An 18276-nucleotide genomic window follows, 5' to 3' on the forward strand; every position below is an offset into this window, starting at 1 on the left:
CATCCCTTTTAATGAGCATTTCTCCTTTGCCAAGATAATGCATCCACCAGACAGGTGTGGCATATCAAGAAGCTGATTAAATGGCATGATCATTACACTGGGGCACCTTATGCTGGGGACAATAAAAGGCCACTCTGAAATGTGCAGTTTTGTCACAGCACAATGCCACAGATGTCTCAGGTCTTGAACAAGTGTAAAATTGGCATGATAACTGCAGGAATGTCCACCAGAGCTGTTGGCAGATCATTTAATGTTAATTTCTCTACCAGAAGCCGCCTCCAATGTCGTTGTTTAGAATTTGGCAGGCATAAGTTACAAACAACGAACACAATTGCTTTGTGACGAGATGCTGAGGCCCATTGTCGTGCCATTCATCTGCTGTCATCTCATTTTTCAGCATGATCATGTACAACTCCATGTGTCAGCATGATAATGCACGGCCCCATGTGTCAGCATGATAATGCACGGCCCCATGTGTCAGCATGATAATGCACGGCCCCATGATCCAGCGTGATAATGCACAGCTCCATGATTCAGCATGATAATGTACAGCTCCATGTGTCAGCATGATAATGCACAGCTCCATGTGTCAGCATGATAATGCACAGCTCCATGTGTCAGCATGATAATGCACAGCTCCATGTGTCAGCATGATAATGCACAGCTCCATGTGTCAGCATGATAATACACAGCTCCATGTGTCAGCATGATAATGCACGGCCCCATGATTCAGCATGATAATGTACGGCTCCATGATTCAGCATGATAATGCACGGCTCCATGTGTCAGCATGATAATGCACGGCTCCATGTGTCAGCATGATAATGCACGGCTCCATGTGTCAGCATGATAATGCACGGCCCCATGATTCAGCATGATAATGCACTGCTCCATGTGTCAGCATGATAATGCACAGCTCCATGTGTCAGCATGATAATGCACAGCTCCATGTGTCAGCATGATCATGCACAGCTCCATGTGTCAGCGTGATCATGCACGGCCCCATGTGTCAGCGTGATCATGCACGGCCCCATGATTCAGCATGATAATGTACAGCTCCATGTGTCAGCATGATAATGTACAGCTCCATGTGTCAGCATGATAATGCACAGCTCCATGTGTCAGCATGATAATGCACAGCTCCATGTGTCAGCATGATAATGCACGGTCCCATGTGCCAGCATAATGCACAGCTCCACGATTCAGCATGATAATGCACAGCTCCATGTGTCCGCGTGATAATGCACGGCCCCATGTTTCAGCATGATAATGCACAGCTCCATGTTTCAGCATGATAATGCACAGCTCCATGTCGAAAGGATCTGTACACAATTCCTGGAAGCTGAAAATGTCCCAGTTCTTCCATGGCCCCAATACTCACCAGACATGTCACCCATTGAACGTGTTTGGGATGCTCTGGATCAACGTGTACGACAACATGTTCTAGTTCCCGCCAATATCCAGAAACTTCTCACAGCCATTGAAGAGGAGTGAGACAACGTTCCACAGGCCACAAACAACAGCCTGATCAACTCTATGCGAAAGAGATGTGTCACGCTGTAGGAGGCAAATGTTGGTCAAACCAGATACTGACTGGGTTTCTGATCCACGCCCTGACTTTTTTTAAAGGTATCTGTGACCAACAGATGCAGATCTGTATTCCATTCATGTGAAATCCATAGATTAGGGCCTAATGAATTTATAAACATTTACTGATTTCCTTATATGAACTGTAACTCAGTGAAACTGTTTGCATGTTGCGTTTTTCACATTTTTGTTCAGTATAGCTTTCCCTCCCTGAGAGTTTGCCTTGGAGTTTCCTTGATTTGGCCTTTATCTCCTAGTAAATATAGCAATACATACACTACCGTTTGGGGTCACTTAGAAGTGTCCTTGTTTTTTAAAGAAAATAATATTTTTTGTCCCATTTATATTAACATCAAATTGATCAGAAATACAGTGTAGACATTGTTAACGTTTCTAAATGACTATTGTAGCTGGAAACGGCTGTTTTCTTTAATGGAATATCTACATAGGTGTACAGAGGCCCATTATCAGCAACCATCACTCCTGTGTTCCAATGGCACGATGTGTTAGCTAATCCAAGTTTATCATTTTAAAAGGCTAATTGATCATTAGAAAACCATTTTGCAATTATGTTAGCACAGCTGAAAACTGTACTGATTTTAAAGAAGCAATAAAACTGGCCTTAGGCTAGTTGTATATCTGGAGCATCAGCATTTGTGGGTTTGATTGCAGGCTCAAAATTGCCAGAAACAAAGAACTTTCTTCTGAAACTCGTCAGTCTTCTGAGAAATGAAGGCTATTCCATGTGAGAAATTGCCAAGAAACTGGAGATCTCGTACAACGCTGTGTACTACTCCCTTCACAACAATGCAAACGGTCTCTAACCAGACTAGAAAGAGGAGTGGGAGGCCTGCACAACTGAGCAAGAGGGCATGGTGCTTGCCTACGGAGCTGTGAGGGGAACGGCACCTCAGTACCTCCAGGCTCTGATCAGGCCCTACACCCAAACAAGGGCACTGCGTTCATCCACCTCTGGCCTGCTCGCCTCCCTACCACTGAGGAAGTACAGTTCCTGCTCAGCCCAGTCAAAACTGTTCACTGCTCTGGCCCCCCCAATGGTGGAACAAACTCCCTCACGACGCCAGGACAGCGGAGTCAATCACCACCTTCCGGAGACACCTGAAACCCCACCTCTTTAAGGAATACCTAGGATAGGATAAAGTAATCCTTCTCACCCCCCCCCCTTAAAAGATTTAGATGCACTATTGTAAAGTGGCTGCTCCACTGGATGTCATAAGGTGAACGCACCAATTTGTAAGTCGCTCTGGATAAGAGCGTCTGCTAAATGACTTAAATGTAATGTAAATGTAAATGACAAGTACATTGGAGTGTCAAGTCCTCAACTGGCAGCTTCATTAAATAGTACCATCAAAACACAAGTCTCAACGTCAACAGAGAAGAGGCGACTCCGGGATGCTGGCCTTCTAGGCAGTTACAAAGAAAAAGCCATATCTCAGACTGGCCAATTTTAAATAAAAGATTATTCCTTGGCCTCTTGCTCAGTTGTGCACCTGGGCCTCCCACTCCTCTTTCTATTCTGGTTAGCCAGTTTGCTCTGTTCTGTGAAGGGAGTAGTACACAGCGTGTACTACACAAATGTCTACACTGTATTTCTGATCAATTTGATGTTATTTTAATGAACAAAATATATATATTTTTTCTTTCAAAAACAAGGACACTTCTAAGTGACCCCAAACATGAACAGTAGTGCATATTCTAGCAATAGAGCTATTCTGGGAGATCTTTTCTTAAGCCTGGATGAAACTAATTAATTAATGTTGAAGTTTGAAGGACATTTGAATCTCTGAAGTAGTTTGGTATGAGTTGGCATCGCTAAGTTGACGTAGTTGGAGATCGGTTATCTGCTGTAACATGTTCGCTCTCTCTCTCTCTCTGCAGATGTAATGAAGCATACACCTGGACAAACCCCACCTGTTGTGTCCACAACATCATCGTGGGCCAGCTGTGGATCGAGCAGTATGGCAATGTGGAAGTGATCAACCACAAGTAAGGGAGACTCCCTCGCTGTGTGTGCCTACACGTGTATATGTGTGTGTGCAGTGGTCTGGATCCACGTTTGTATCCAGTTGATTGAGCAATGTAGCGGAACTGGGACAGATACTTGCCTTTACTAAGCCGACAGACTTGAGCAGCAAAATGGTGGTTGTTTGAAAGCATTGTCTGGCTGTGGGGAATAGTGAAAGAGAATATGTAACTAGAAGGCTTCGTCTTTCGGTGACAGGACCGGCGAGAGATGCAGCCTGACGTTCAAACCATGTGGTATGTTTGGCAAGGAGCTGCACAAGGTGGAGGGCTATATTCTGGATAAAAGGTACTTGTTTGTTACAGTTTTTTTCCACCAACTGTTTTACTGTATCAAGATGATTTGTATGTTAGCAATCAGAAAAGCCGAACCGCTCGTTTTGACTGTGTGTTTGCAGCAAAAAGAAGCTCTGCGCCATATATGGTAAATGGACCGAGTGCTTATACACTGTGGACGCCGCCACCTTTGATGCTCACAAGAAATCTGACAAGAAGAACTCTGAGGAGAAGAAAAGCAACACGCAGGTACTTATGTGCACTAATCAAAAACATTCCTTGCCCCACCAGGGTGGTTATGTAACGATCATATCCCTTGCTGAGTAAAATAAGCTGTACTATACCTCATGCCAGTCCAGTGCTGTTCAGTACTATTCATGAGATCAGATGATAATGCAGTGATAAAAGTATTACTCAATAAGCCAATTAAGGGCAAAGATGTTTGTGGTGCAAAAGCAAGGGAGAGACTAAGGGAACTTTTCTGACCAGCACGTCAAATGTTGCACGCTTTCGCACCATGAAAATGACTAGACAAAATCTATTTTTTATTTATTTCATCTTTATTTAACTAGGCAAGTCAGTTCAGAACAAATTCTTATTTTCAATGACTGCCTAGGAACAGTGGGCTAACTACCTTTTCAGCTCGAGGATTCGATCTTGCAACCTTTCGGTTACTAGTCCAACGCTCTAACCACTAGGCTACCTGCTGCCCATAGACAAAATCTCTAACTGATCCTTAACTTAACCACACCCCTAACCTTAACCCTAACCCTCATCTAACCAATTTGAAATTAATATCGGTTTGCCACATCCCCTTAGTGTTTTCCCTAAAGCAGTGTGTTCGGTGCAAAAATGAAATGAACCTCATTTTAATCTGGCATCATGATTTAATTAGAAACATTTCCTCAACAAAGTGTATGATCATGAGGTGGTTATTTGACTAGAGTTTAGTAAACTGAGCAATACATAAATAGTAGCCTGGAAAATGTTGCACGCTTTCGCACCATGAACATGGAGCACAAAATGTCAAATTTTGCTCCATGCTTATGGATGAGTGACGAGTGACGATAATGGCGCCGGAGGGGATGGCTGCCGTTTTATGGGCTCTTCACCAACCGTGCTATTTTGTTCGTTTTTTCGCATTGTTTGTAACTTATTTTGTACATAATGTTGCTGCTACCATCTCTTATGACCGAAAATAACTTCTGGACATCAGAACAGCGATTACTCACCACGAACTGGACGAAGATTTTTTTCTTTAATGAGATGGACGAGAGAGATTTACTAGAGACACCTGAACAGGACCTCATCCCCGTCATTTGCAGGAGAAAGAGACGGAGGTTTCGCAGAAGGAGATCGAGGTGCCTTGAGGATTAGGCGACGAGTGTCTAATCTGCTGTTGCCATCGGTACTATTGGCCAACGTACAATCACTGGATAATAAAATGGACGAACTAAAAGCACGTATATCCTACCAACGGGACATTAAAAACTGTATCTTATGTTTCACTGAGCCATGGCTGAACAAAGACATTAATAACATACAGCTGGTGGTTATACACTCTACCGGCAGGATAGAACAGCAGCCTCTGGTAAGACAAGGAGTGGCGGTCTATGTATATTTGTAAACAACAGCTGGTGCACGATATCTAACCTGAGCATAGTTCTATCCTCCTAATTCTATGTTTCAAGCAGACCACCATAGTCCTGTACCCAAGAACACTAAGGTAACTTGCCTAAATGACTACCGACACGTAGCACTCATGCCTGTAGCCATGAAGTGCTTTGAAAGGCTGGTCATGGGTCACATCAACACCATTATCCCAGAAACCCTAGACCCACTCCAATTTGCATACCTCCAACAGATACTCCACACTGCCGTTTCACACCTGGACAAAAGGAACACCTATGTGAGAATGCTATTCATTGACTACAGCTCAGCTTTCAATACCATAGTGCCCTCAAAGCTCATCACTAAGCTAAGGACCCTGGGACTAAACACCTCCCTCTGTAACTGGATACAGGACTTCCTGACGGGCCGCCCCCAGGTGGTGAGAGTAGGTAGCAACACATCTGCCACGCTGATCCTCAACACTGGAGCTCCCCAGGGGTGTGTGCTCAGTCCCCTCCTGTACTCCCTGTTCACTCATGATTGCACGACAACATCATCATTAAATTTGCCGATGACACAACAGTGGTAGGCCTGATCAACGAGACAGCCTATAGGGAGGAGGTCAGAGACCTGGCCATGTATTGCCAGGACAACAACCTCTCCCTCAACGTGATCAAGACAAATGAGATGATTTTGGACTACAGGAAAAGGAGGACAGAGCACACCCCCATTCTCATCGATGGGGCTGCAGTGGAGCAGGTTGAGAGCTTTCAGTTCCATGGCGTCCACATCACCAACAAACTAACATGGTCAAAGCACACCAAGACAGTTGTGAAGAGGGCACAACAAAACCTATTCCCCCTCAGGAGACTGAAAAGACTTGTCATGGGTCCTCAGATCTTCAAAAGGTTCTACAGCTGCACCATCAAGAGCATCCTGACGGGGTGCATCACTGCCTGGTATGGCAGCTGCTTAGCCTCTGACACAAAGGCACTACAGAAGGTAGTGTGTACGGCCCAGTACATCACTGGGGCCAAGCTTCCTGCCATCCAGGACCTCTATACCAGGCGGTGTCAGAGGAAGGCTCTAAAAATTGTCAAAGACTCCAGCTACCCTAGTCATAGACTGTTCTCGCTGCTACCGCACGGCAAGCAGTACCGGAGCGCCAAGTCTAGGTCCAAGAGGCTTCTAAACAGCTTCTACCCCCAAGCCACAAGACTCCTCAACATCTAATCAAGTGGCTACCCAGACTATTTGCATTGCCCTTCTCTTACGCTGCTCTCTGTTATTATCTATGCATAGTCACTTTAATAACTCTACCTACATGTACATATCACCTCAATTACCTTAACTAACCGTCGACCCCACACATTGACTCTGTACTGGTACCCCCAGTATATAGTCTCGCTATTGTTATTTTACTGCTACTCTTTAATTATTTGTTACTTTTCCTTTTTGGGGGGGGGGTGTATTTTCCTTAACTGCATTGTTGCATCTGTTGTATTCGGTGCATGTGACAAATAACATTTGATTTTATTTATTTAAGCTACCATTACACTCGTTTTGGAGTGAGGACCCTTGATATGACCCAAGTAGCTATTGTAGTTGCATACCTGTTTGGAGATTGCGTGTCCCCCTGTCTGTCCCTCCAGACCAGTGTAGACGAAGAGCCAGAGGAGATGCCCCTGCCTGATGGAGACACGGTCCAGGTCATCCCAGGAAGTGAGCTCATCTGGAGGATAGTCCCCCGACCAGACAACTCTGCAGAGGTGAGAGGGGAGGCAGGGGGTCGAGGGGAGGCAGGGGGTCGAGGGGAGGCAGGGGGTCGAGGGGAGGCAGGGGGTTGGGTGAGGCTAGGGCGGAAGGGGAGGAAAGCAGGTCTGGAGGATAGCTCCCCGACCAGACAACTGCAGGGATCACAGGGATGAGAGAGTACTGTATTGGAGGAATTACTAAGAGGCAGAAATCTGGGATTTACTGTTGACATTTTTAGCCTTCTGGAGTGACTGAACTGGTTGTCAGTCATTGATTTGTAGGCCCTTCCCCCTCTCTCTCTCTCTTTGGTAGTTCTACGCCTTCTCCACGTTTGCCATGCAGCTGAATGAGCTGGAGGGGGGCATGAAGGGGGTCCTGCCCCCCACAGACTGTCGGCTCAGACCTGACATCAGAGCCATGGAGAAAGGGGACATAGGTATGGTGATATAGTTATATAGAGCATTGTGTTTTTGTCAATGATCCACATCTGGTGTCAATGAATCTAAATATTTTGATACATTGAAATATTTCTGTGTTTCTCAGATTTGGCAAGTGCAGAGAAGAAGAGGGTAGAGGAGAAACAAAGACTGGCCCGGAAAAATCGCTCCAAATCAACAGAGGAATGGAAAACAAGGTGAGTGATTGGGTCTTCTCTCTTCCCCCATGAAACTCCCCTCTGATTCTGCTGTGCTGAACAATTAGTGCTTTTTGAGGTCGGTTCGGTTTCCATTCGATTATTTAAAAAATGATCACGGCTTACAATTTTGGGTTTCGATTCTAATTTATTTGACAATAAATGCACTATGCATTATGTGGGTTGAATGCTGTAACACAGAATAAACAATTAAAAAGCCCCATTGACTTTACTTTAATAAAACATTTCAGTTGTTGTGTATATTACGTTACATAGTTTTATTTGATGACTAGTCTTCATCTCATCTCTAATGAGCTGCTGCCTACGCTATCTGACAAAATCACTATTTTATTAATGCTTCAAAGTACATTAAATAAGGCATACTGTTATGACTGCTGAAAACCAACTATCAGTCACTTAGATCATGTACATTACTTTCAGGTAGAGAGACCCCACTAAGCAACTGCTCGCTGTCCCTCTCGATCTTGCATTCTTCTGTCTCTTCTCTCTCCGTTTCTGCCCCACACTGCCCCACACATCCCACACTAACCTAACATAGCAGGTGTAGAAAAACCCTGCAGACCAGACAAGTAGGCGCGACAAGTATGGATTATGGTCATTGTAGTTAATTACCACATTTTCTGTGCTAAACTATATAGAATATCGGCCTGTTGGAAACTACAACTCCCTACTACATCACACAGTTCAGGCTTGATCTTATTTATCTCCGGGGAAACTGAGCAAAAAATGTTCTAAATGGAATTCAAATAATTGAACAGATGTTGGTTAAATCATTGAAAAATAACACAAAAAAACAACATTTCAACACTACTCTCATTGGATGTATGCTAGCGCTTGTGCTGATCTGCTTTGCTAATTGTCACCCATTTGTGTCATCCTGTGCTATGTTATGCTCTTGCCCTGTGTTGTCATTGAGAAGGAACCCAGCTCTTGGCCCCAGGTTTGGCTCTGCTTGTCTGCTGTGGCTTTTGGTTGTGGTTCACTGTTTGAGTGCTGCCCTATACCGGCTTCCTCAAGACCGCTTTGGAACGGCAGCAATGCATTGATTTAAACACTGATCATACACCTGTACAACCTGAGTACAGTTGACTCATGATAAGTACATATCGAAAAAGCTCAAATAATTGCAGTGAAATTCACCTTACCTGGATATTTGCATGCTATAGTTTGCATGAATTCACGAAAGACCTAAGCTATATAGAGAAAAAATAACATTTTCAATGGAATCTTGGTTTGTATCAGGAGTCAACTGTACTGTGTTCTGTTTGTGTGGCTTTGTATTTATCACAATCATGTCAAACACGCGTGCCTGTGTCTGGATACATCTGTGCCTGAACACTCATTTCTAAGTTTATCTGACTCGGTTCCTCTCGTTCCTCTCGTATAGGTGGTTCCACCAAGGCTCCAACCCCCACATCAAAGCTCAGGACTGGCTCTACTCCAATGGCTACTGGGAACGGAACTACTCCCTGCTGCCTGATATTTACTGACCTACAAGACGCACATCTCTATCTGTACTCATCTCAACTGTCTCTGCTGTTTTTCATATTCAGGTTGGCACTTCAAGTCCCTAACCTGCTCTGGTCCTATATATGGTAAGGCTATTATTGGGAATTGACTGACGGCAAAGGCAACAACCATTCAGTAGTCCCCAAATGTTATCTCGTATCGCAGCCGATGTCTCACTCAAAGCACAAGGGTGAAGTCCTCATGAGCAAGTAAGCTATGGTCATTGACTAGTGTATAGAATTATAATAAAACTATAGGGTGTAACCTGCCGTTCATTTTAACAAATGGGAGTGTTTTGAACGGCGTGAATTGAATGCAGTATGTCTTCAGAAATGTTTTTCCTGTCAGAAACACGTTGCGCCCAGTGCTATTACTTACGAATGTGTGCAGCTACATTATCCTTCTGATACAGTATCAATTTGTGGAAAAATAGAGCTTTCACATAGTGTGTGAAATAGGCGTGTTCCAACTTCCTGCGGTCTCTGCTATAGGCTACCAAACTAAGCTGTCATTATGACACATTTTATCTGCTTCCACCTCTAACTATGCCTGGGAAGATTATACATGTTTGTACATATTATTGGATAGAGGTCTTCTGTTCTCCTGAGCTGTAATACAATGAAGTTCTTTATGAATTGAAGATGTATAGAGGAGAATAACTACTGTACAAGTAAGGCTTTCTTCAATGATGCTTGAGATAAACTTATTCAATCCAAGTTTGACCACTTGGCTCTATATGAAGATATATTTATATGTATGCAAAAGTTTCCTCTGTCGTAAAAATGTCATTCAGGATATTCTGAGAGGTAGCCCTCACACACTGAATACACATATGGCACATGCACCACTTTGACTATGCAAGCATTAGCTGCACTACACCCACAGACACACACAGTAAGGCTGTTTCCAAATGACACCCTATTTCCTACATGGCACACTACCTTTGACTTGAGCCCTATGGGGGGAATAGGGTGCCATGTGGGAGACGGACACTGTTCAACACACTCATGCACGGCATAATATTCATTTCCCTGGTTGTGAACAGCTGCTGCTGTAACCTCTGTAAGTTGGTAGGTAGGTAGGACCGTACAGTAGACTGGGCCTGTCGCCCCCTCTGAATGCACGTTTTTTCCTAGAGGCTACTCTCCCTTTGTGTATAGCACATTACAGAATAAAGATCATTTCTATTGTTGCTAAATAAAAACGTAATGTTACCTTAGGGTGTTTGTGTCCTGTTTCTTATTGCCACCACCCTCACTCACTGTGCATCCTTGTAGCATTATGTAAGTTGTGGACTGGAGGTAGGCCTAGTGATTCCTCATGTGGGTAAGGCTAGGGCGGAGGTGTGTCTTTGTTAACAGCAGCTGGTGCGCAATCTCTAATGTTAAGCAACTTGATCCTGGACTTCCTGACAGGCCGTCCCCAGGTGGTGAGGGGTAGGCAACAGCACATCCACCAAGATGACCCTCAACACGAGGGGGCCTCGTGAGTGCTTGCACAGTCCTCCCCTGTACTCCCTGTTCACTCACCTGATCACCAATGATGATGAGACAGGAGGTCAGTGACCTGGTAGCGTGGTGCCAGGACAACAGCCTTACCCTCAATGTCAGCAAGACAAAGGAGCTGATCGTGGACTACAGGAAACGGAAGGCAGAGTACACCCCTATCCACATCGACGGGGCTGTAGTGGAGCAAGTCGAGACATTAGAGTTCCTCGGTGTCCACATCACTAAGGAATTAACATGGTCCACACACACCAACACAGTCGTGAAGAAGGCACAACAAAGTCTCTTCGCCTTCAGGAGCCTGAAAAAATTTGCCATGGTCCCTCAGAACATCCACAAGTTCTACAGCTGCACCATTGAGAGCATCTTGACTGGCTACATCACCGCTTGGTATGGCAACTGCTTGGCATCTGACCGCAAGGCATAAAAGAGGGTAGTGTGTACGGTGCACCATTTTATTCTAAAATGGATTAAATATATATATCTCAGCAATCTACACCCCATAAGGACAAAGCAAAAACATCATTTAAAAACTATATTTTGCAAATGTATTAAAAATGCATACTTATTTACATAAGTATTCAGACCGTTTGCTATGAGACTTGAAATTGAGCTCAGGTGCATCCTGTTTACATTGATCATCCTGGAGCTGTTTCTACAACTTGGAGTCCACCTGTGGTAAATTCAATTGATTGGAGATTGATTTGGAAAGGCCAGATGGAAGCCACATGGACAGCCCGCTTGGAGTTTGCCAAAAGGCACATAGACCATGAGAAACAAAATTCTCTGATCCGATGAAACCAAGATTGAACTCTTTTTCCTGAATGCCAAATGTAACGTCTGGAGGAAACCTGGTACCATCCCTACGGTGATGTATGGTGGTGGCAGCATCAGGATGTGGGGATGTTTTTCAGTGGCAGGGACTGGGAGACTAGTCAGGATCGAGGGAAAGATGAACAGCGCAAAAGTACAGAGAGATCCTTGATGAAAACCTGCTCAGGACCTCAGACTGGGATGAAGGTTCACCTTCTAACAGGACAACCACCCTAAGCAGACTGCCAAGACAATGCAGGAGTGGCTTTAGGACAAGTCTGTGAATGTCCTTGAGTCGTCCAACCAGAGCCCGGACTTGAAGCCGATCTAACATCTCTGGAGAGACTTGAAAATAGCTGTGCAATGACGCTCCCCATCCAGCCTGACAGAGCTTGAGAGGATCTGCAGAGAAGAATGGGATAAACTCTCCAAATACAGGTGTGCCAAGCTTGTATCGGCATACCCAAGAAGACTCGAGGCTGTAAACGCTGTCAAAGGTGCTTCAACAAAGTACTAAGTTATGGGTCTGAAAACCTACGTAAATGTGATATGTTTTTAGTTTTTTAAATAAATTAGCTAAAATGTCAACATTTTTGCTTTGTCATTATGGGATATTGTGTATAGACTGAGGGGAAAAAACAATGAAATCCATTTTAAAATAAGGCTGTAACGTGGAAAAAGTCAAGGGATCTGAATACTTTCCGAATCCACTGTATATACTTCCTCAACTACCTCGTACCCCTGCACATCGACTCTGTACTACTGGTACCTTGACTGTATAGCCAAGTTATTGTTACTTATTGTTTATTTTTCCCTTGTTATCTTTCTAAAATAAATTATAGAAAGATAAGGAAAAATGCATTGTTGGAAAGGGCTCGTAAGTAAGCATTTCACTGTTATTCTATACCTGTTGTTTACAAAGCATGTGACACATATTTGATTTGAATGTCCTTAATTTCTCAGCTTCAGATCAGCCTAACTGCTCACTTAAAACACATTTTTTTGTTTGTTTAATACATGAAGAGGGAGAACATTTGTTATGATATGAAGAGGGAGAACATTTGTTATGATATGAAGAGGGAGAACATTTGTTATGATATGAAGAGGGAGAACATTTGTTATGATATGCAAATGTATTTATTGATACTCACTAGACCAGGGTTTCCCAAACTCAGTGTTGCCCTGCACAGCTGATTCAAATAATCAAAACTGGTTGGTTATTTGAATCAGCTTAGTAGTGTTCGGGCAAAAACCAAGTTTGAGAAACCCTGTACCAAACAGTCCCCTACCAATTAAATGTGGCACTAGTTGGCTGCCTCCTGTCTCCTTCCTGTTCCTCTTCCTCTGTGGTGAAAATGTGCATAAGAGCAGGAGAGTAAACAGTGTTCCCTTCGTCACTGATGACCTGAAAGTACTGGGCCTGACCGCCCTGACCAGATCCTCTGCTCACTGTCTCCATGGGAACGGAGAATGACAGGTACCCCGGGGGGTCACCTGCCCGGACCGCAGCAGACCTCGACCTGGTCTGCATCGCGGTCGGAATGCTACGAACGATCTTGCCTGGGGACACAGGAAGAAGTTGGGGATGCATGAAGAAGTTGGGGATGTTGATCTCCTGGTTGTGGATGGTTGGAGGCTGGGGTAGAGAAGGAGGAGGTAGGGGGGAGGACTGTGCCCTGTGTATGAAGGCCCTTCTTGGGCTCATTAGGAAGGGTGGTGGCTGGGGCTGTTGTCTGGGTTGGCCACTCCAGGACTGGGCGTCAGATTTCTGAGGGGAAGGGGACCTCTCAGCCAGTAACACATGTCCAGCCCCAAAGTTGCGAATATAAGCACTACCATTGTACGGAGGCTGGGAGATAACTTTAGCGGACAGTGTGCCCTCCTCTGTCTCATTGGCCAAGTGGTAAAGTGTCCAGACCTGATTGGTGTAATTTTCGCGTGCAGGCTGAGCATCAGGAGTGACGCGTCCTGCGCCAATAGGAACGCTCTGTGAGGGCGTGCCATGATAATCTAATATGAGAATAGAATGCAACATCAAAAGTGAACATCTTAATTTCCACAAATATATTGGAGGGGGTAAAAATACCCTAATATCTTCAATGCACACAAAATATGATTGAACAATTATTAAAGATGAATTATTGTATTCTGAGGATAAATTTACCTCGACTAGTCTGCACACCCTGTGAACGTGTGTTTTGAGTTCTCGTGTTTTGAGGCCCAACAACATTGGCTGGAGATGCTCCTAGATAAACTTCAGGTCCCAGGGTCCTCTGCTGCACTTCTATAGGGTAGGCACTCACCTCTTCACAAAGGCGGATTGCAGTTTGTGAAACCTGTGTGCTGTTGTCCAATACTGCTATGCGATTAGGAAGATAAATGTTTAGAAAATAGTCTGGTTTCTGTTAATAATATTTTAGAAAGTTTATATTTACCATTTGCATGAGATGTTTGCGTTTCTGCTGTTCTCACAACCTCCTCTCTACTGGGTATCCTCCCTGAGGACTCTCTGTGTACTGTCTTCATTGCAGCAGTGTCAGAGGGAAATTGTGCCGTGATGTCACTCACCGACTTATTCACCTGGTCAGACTCCGTGTCTAAAACCTCAAGACAAAACCCTGCAGTCATGGATGGTCTGTGCAAAACTGCCACATCAGAAAGGACGCCTGTCTTAGATGTCTGTGGATATATTCTGAAAGAAACCCTGTGAGTTGTGTGACTCTCTGGTGCCTCTGCTGTTCTCGCTACACTCTCTCCTCTGTTTGCTGCTTCCACTGTTGCTGCAGGTGGAATCCTGCAAACAGAAGCAGTTGAAGACACCAGTGGCTCCTCCATTGATGGGGCTGATGGAATCCTGGCCAGACTGGATCGAGGAGAAGTTCTGGGAGACATTCTAGGAGAATCTCTGGGAGATGTGTGTGTCTCTGCTCTTCTTGTCCTCACACTCTCCTCTCTACTGGGTATCCTGACTGAGGGGACACTGTGTGCTGCATCAACTAGTTTTGTTTCAGAGAAAGCTCTTCCCGATAAACAACTTTCAGAATATCTTATGATTGTTTCAGAAGGAGCTTTTTCTGATAAACTACTTTTTGAAGATCTTGAAACTGCTGGTGACATTCTTCCAACAAGAGTAGATGGAGAAACCAGTAGCTCCTCCATTGATGGTGCAGATGGAATTCTGGACAGACTGGATTGTAGAGAAACTCTTTGAGAAACTATGGGAGATATGGGTCTGTCCATTGATGGTGCAAAGGGAATCCTAGGCAGACTGAATTGTGGAGAAATATCTGTACCAGACAGAGATTCACCAGCATGAGCTGTGGATAGAGACACAAAACTAAGCACATATTGTTTACATTTCACCTTACAAGTTTTAACCATTTTTACCCCCAACAATTTTTTAAATATTTCTTTTTACCCCTTTTTCTCCCCAATTTTGTGGTATCCAATTGTTAGTAGCTACTATCTTGTCTCATTGCTACAACTCCCGTACGGGGGAGACGAAGGTTGAAAGTCATGCGTCCTCCGATACACCGCACTGCTTCTTAACACAGCGAGCATCCAACCCGGAAGTCAGCCGCACCAATGTGTCGGAGGAAACACAGTGCACCTGGCAACCTTAGCGTGCACTGCGCCCGGCCCGCCACAGGAGTCGCTGGGGCGCGATGAGACAAGGACATCCCTACAGGCCAAACTCTCCCTAACCCAGACAACACAGGGCCAATTATGCGTCGCCACACGGACCTCCGGGTCGCAGCCGGGAGGACTCTGGGCGCGAACCCAGAGTCTCTGGTGGCACAGCTGGTACAGCACCCTTAACCACTGCGCCACCCGGGAGGCCCGCCCCCCTACAATCTTATTAATATCTTATTAGTAGATCTTTCTGCAGAGTATGGATGCCAATTGTACCTGATAGGAGAGAGGTTTGTGGAGAAACTCTTTGCGAAGATCTAGGAAACACTCTGGGAGATGTGTCTCTCTCTGGTGTCTCTGCTCTTCTCCTCACACTCTCCTCTCTGCTGGGTATCCTGACTGAGGGGGCACTGTGTGCTGCTTCCACTAGTTCTGTTTCAGAGAAAGCTCTTCCTGATAAACCCCTTCCAGAATATCTTACAGAATACACTGCTGGTGAAAGTCTACCAACAGAAGCAGTTGGAGACATCCGTGGCTCCTCCATTGATGGTGCAGAGGAAATCCTGGTCAGACTGGACTGTGGAGAAACTCTAGCTGAAAGTCTGGGAGACGTGTGTCTATCTGGTGTCTCTGGTCTCGTTACTTCTTTTTCCGAGAAAGCTCTTCTTGTTAAACCACTTCCAGTATATCTTGCAGACACTACCGATGAAGGTCCACCAACTGAAGCAGATGGAGTCTCCTTCTCGGGTGATGGTACTTCGTAAGCCTCCACCACAAGTTCCTCGCCAACAGATGGAGAAAGATGTAATTCTCCCACAGATGAATCTCTGTAGAAAACTGTCCCATCAGAAACAACACCTGTAAACGAAGTCTGTGGAGAAACACTGGGAGATGTGTCTCTCTCTGGTGTCTCTGCTGTTCTCGTCACACACACCTCTCTACTGGGTCTCCTTACCAAGAACCCTCTGTGTGCTCCATCCACCGCTGTTTCAGAGGGAGCTCCTCTTAAGCCTAATGAGTCACTTTCCGAACCGGCTGGTGACCAATGAGAATACAATGGAGACGTCATAAGCTCTTCCAATGACAGTGTTTCGTTGTCTATCTGAGCTGGTTCTGTTGCACCATCGCTGAGAGACACAGAGGGAACCCTGGCCAGACTGAACTTGGATGACAAGCCTGTAGCTGTTGGAGTAACGTCAACATGAGTTGTGAAAAGACAGACCAGATTGAAGTATTCTGTGGTATGTCACAATTCATTTTGCCCACAATAATGGCATAACAACCTTATATTTAATTCAAGATAGTTCAAAACGTTACCTGAGCTCACAGATGTTTGCGGAGAAACCCTAGGAGGAACACTGGAAGATGTGTCTCTCTCTACTACTGTTTCCGAGGGGACTCTTTCTGCCATGTGACTTTGTGAACATCTAGCAGACACTGTTTGTAAAATAGCTCCAACAGCAGCTGGAGGCCCTGGTAGTTCTGCCATTGATGCTTCATGCATCTCCTCCATATACATCACTTCTCTAGAAGATGTTTCTGCTGCTCTTTCACCAATAGAGGAAATCCTGTCCTGACTCGATTTAGGTGAAATGTCTGTACCTCTCATAGATTCACCAACATGAGCTAGAGACGGGGGAGACAAAGCAAATCATTTGAATAATATTTTAAACTTCCCACTTTTACCGAAAAGGTGATATGGACCTGACTAATGCAGCAATCTTAATGTATTTAATAAATCATTAATTACTTTTACCTGACATGAACGATGTCTGTGGAGAAACGTTTGGAGAGGCGTGTTTCTCTGGTATCTCTGCTCCCACTACTGCTGTTTTGAAACAAGTTCTTCCAGACATGTCATTTGAGGAGCATCGAGCAGACACTGCTGGTGAAATGCAGACCACAGCAGCAGTTGAAGAAACAATCTGCTCCACTGATGTTGCTCTATAAATATCCTCCACATTAGAGACGACTTCCATAGAGACGGACTCTGCTGCACCATCACTGAGAGACACAGAGGGGACCCTAGACAGGCTGGACTTAGATGACAAGCCTGTAGCTGTTGTAGAAACAAACATCACCATTGAGTTGAGGAAAGACAGATTTTTTTGTTGTTGTTGTGATGTTACACTGACATTTTCTTAAACATTTTACCAGGAATAGTAACATGGACCTCATTAGAAGTATATCATAGAGATTGGATGACTACTGTACCGGACACTGAAGATGTCTGTGGAGATACTCTGGGAGATGTGTGTCTCTCTGGTGTCTCTGCTGTTCTCCTCACACTCTCCTCTCTACTGGGTATCTTGACTGAGGACACGCTGTGTTCTGCATCCACTAGTTCTGATTTAGAGAAGGCTCTTCCTGATAAACCACTTTCAGAATATTTGACCCCCTCCACTGCTGTTTCGGAGTGAGCTCTTTCTGCAAAACTCCCTCTTGAAGATCTTGCAGTCACTTCTGTTGAAATCCCAACAACAGAAGCAGTTGGTAATACCAAAAGCGCATCCATTCGTGGTGCAGAGGGGATCACTCTGAGCTCTGTTGTTGCAGAGGAAGCTCTTTCTAGTAAGTCACTAGCAGAACATCTTGCAGACACTGCTGGTGACACGCCATCACTGAGATATGCAGAGGGAATCTTGGCCAGGCTGGATGGAGGTGACAAGTCTGTAGCCTTCAGTGACTCTTCAGAATGCGCTATGGATAGAGACAAAATAAATTATGTTAAATAAAGTAGTTGACTTTGTTCCTCTAACAACATTGAAGAAAATTGTGCTTGGAAGTTACCTTGTGAGGAAGTGGAAGTGACACATACCTGACACAAATGAAGTCTGTGGAGATACACTGAGAGATGCGTGTCTCTCTGAAGCCTCTGCTCCCGCTGCT

At 44.8% G+C, this 18276-nt stretch overlaps 2 protein-coding genes across 6 annotated transcripts in view; one reads left to right on the forward strand and one right to left on the reverse strand.

Moving 5' to 3' along the window:
• Positions 1 to 10655, forward strand: part of LOC124041787 (oxysterol-binding protein-related protein 1-like) — a 40417-nt gene extending 29762 nt beyond the window's left edge. For all 5 annotated transcript variants that reach the window (XM_046359808.1, XM_046359811.1, XM_046359809.1 and 2 more), the window contains 7 exons: positions 3487 to 3594; positions 3830 to 3919; positions 4029 to 4155; positions 7170 to 7286; positions 7585 to 7708; positions 7816 to 7906; positions 9315 to 10655. In XM_046359808.1, coding sequence (XP_046215764.1) covers positions 3487 to 3594; positions 3830 to 3919; positions 4029 to 4155; positions 7170 to 7286; positions 7585 to 7708; positions 7816 to 7906; positions 9315 to 9417 — 760 coding nt within the window. In that variant the 3' untranslated portion in view covers positions 9418 to 10655. The remainder of the gene's footprint in view (positions 1 to 3486; positions 3595 to 3829; positions 3920 to 4028; positions 4156 to 7169; positions 7287 to 7584; positions 7709 to 7815; positions 7907 to 9314) is intronic.
• Positions 10656 to 12784: 2129 nt separating this feature from the next.
• LOC124040913 (nascent polypeptide-associated complex subunit alpha, muscle-specific form-like) lies at positions 12785 to 16992 on the reverse strand. The gene is made up of 5 exons (XM_046358025.1): positions 16705 to 16992; positions 15664 to 16569; positions 14190 to 15071; positions 13919 to 14110; positions 12785 to 13764 (listed from the first exon to the last, which is right to left on the reverse strand). Exons 1-5 carry the CDS (start codon positions 16904 to 16906, stop codon positions 13040 to 13042), a joined length of 2907 nt encoding a protein of 968 aa, XP_046213981.1. The 5' UTR covers positions 16907 to 16992; the 3' UTR covers positions 12785 to 13039.
• Positions 16993 to 18276: the final 1284 nt, after the last annotated feature.

The sequence above is a fragment of the Oncorhynchus gorbuscha genome, linkage group LG08 (genome assembly GCF_021184085.1).
Source record: "Oncorhynchus gorbuscha isolate QuinsamMale2020 ecotype Even-year linkage group LG08, OgorEven_v1.0, whole genome shotgun sequence".
Lineage (NCBI taxonomy): Eukaryota > Metazoa > Chordata > Actinopteri > Salmoniformes > Salmonidae > Oncorhynchus > Oncorhynchus gorbuscha.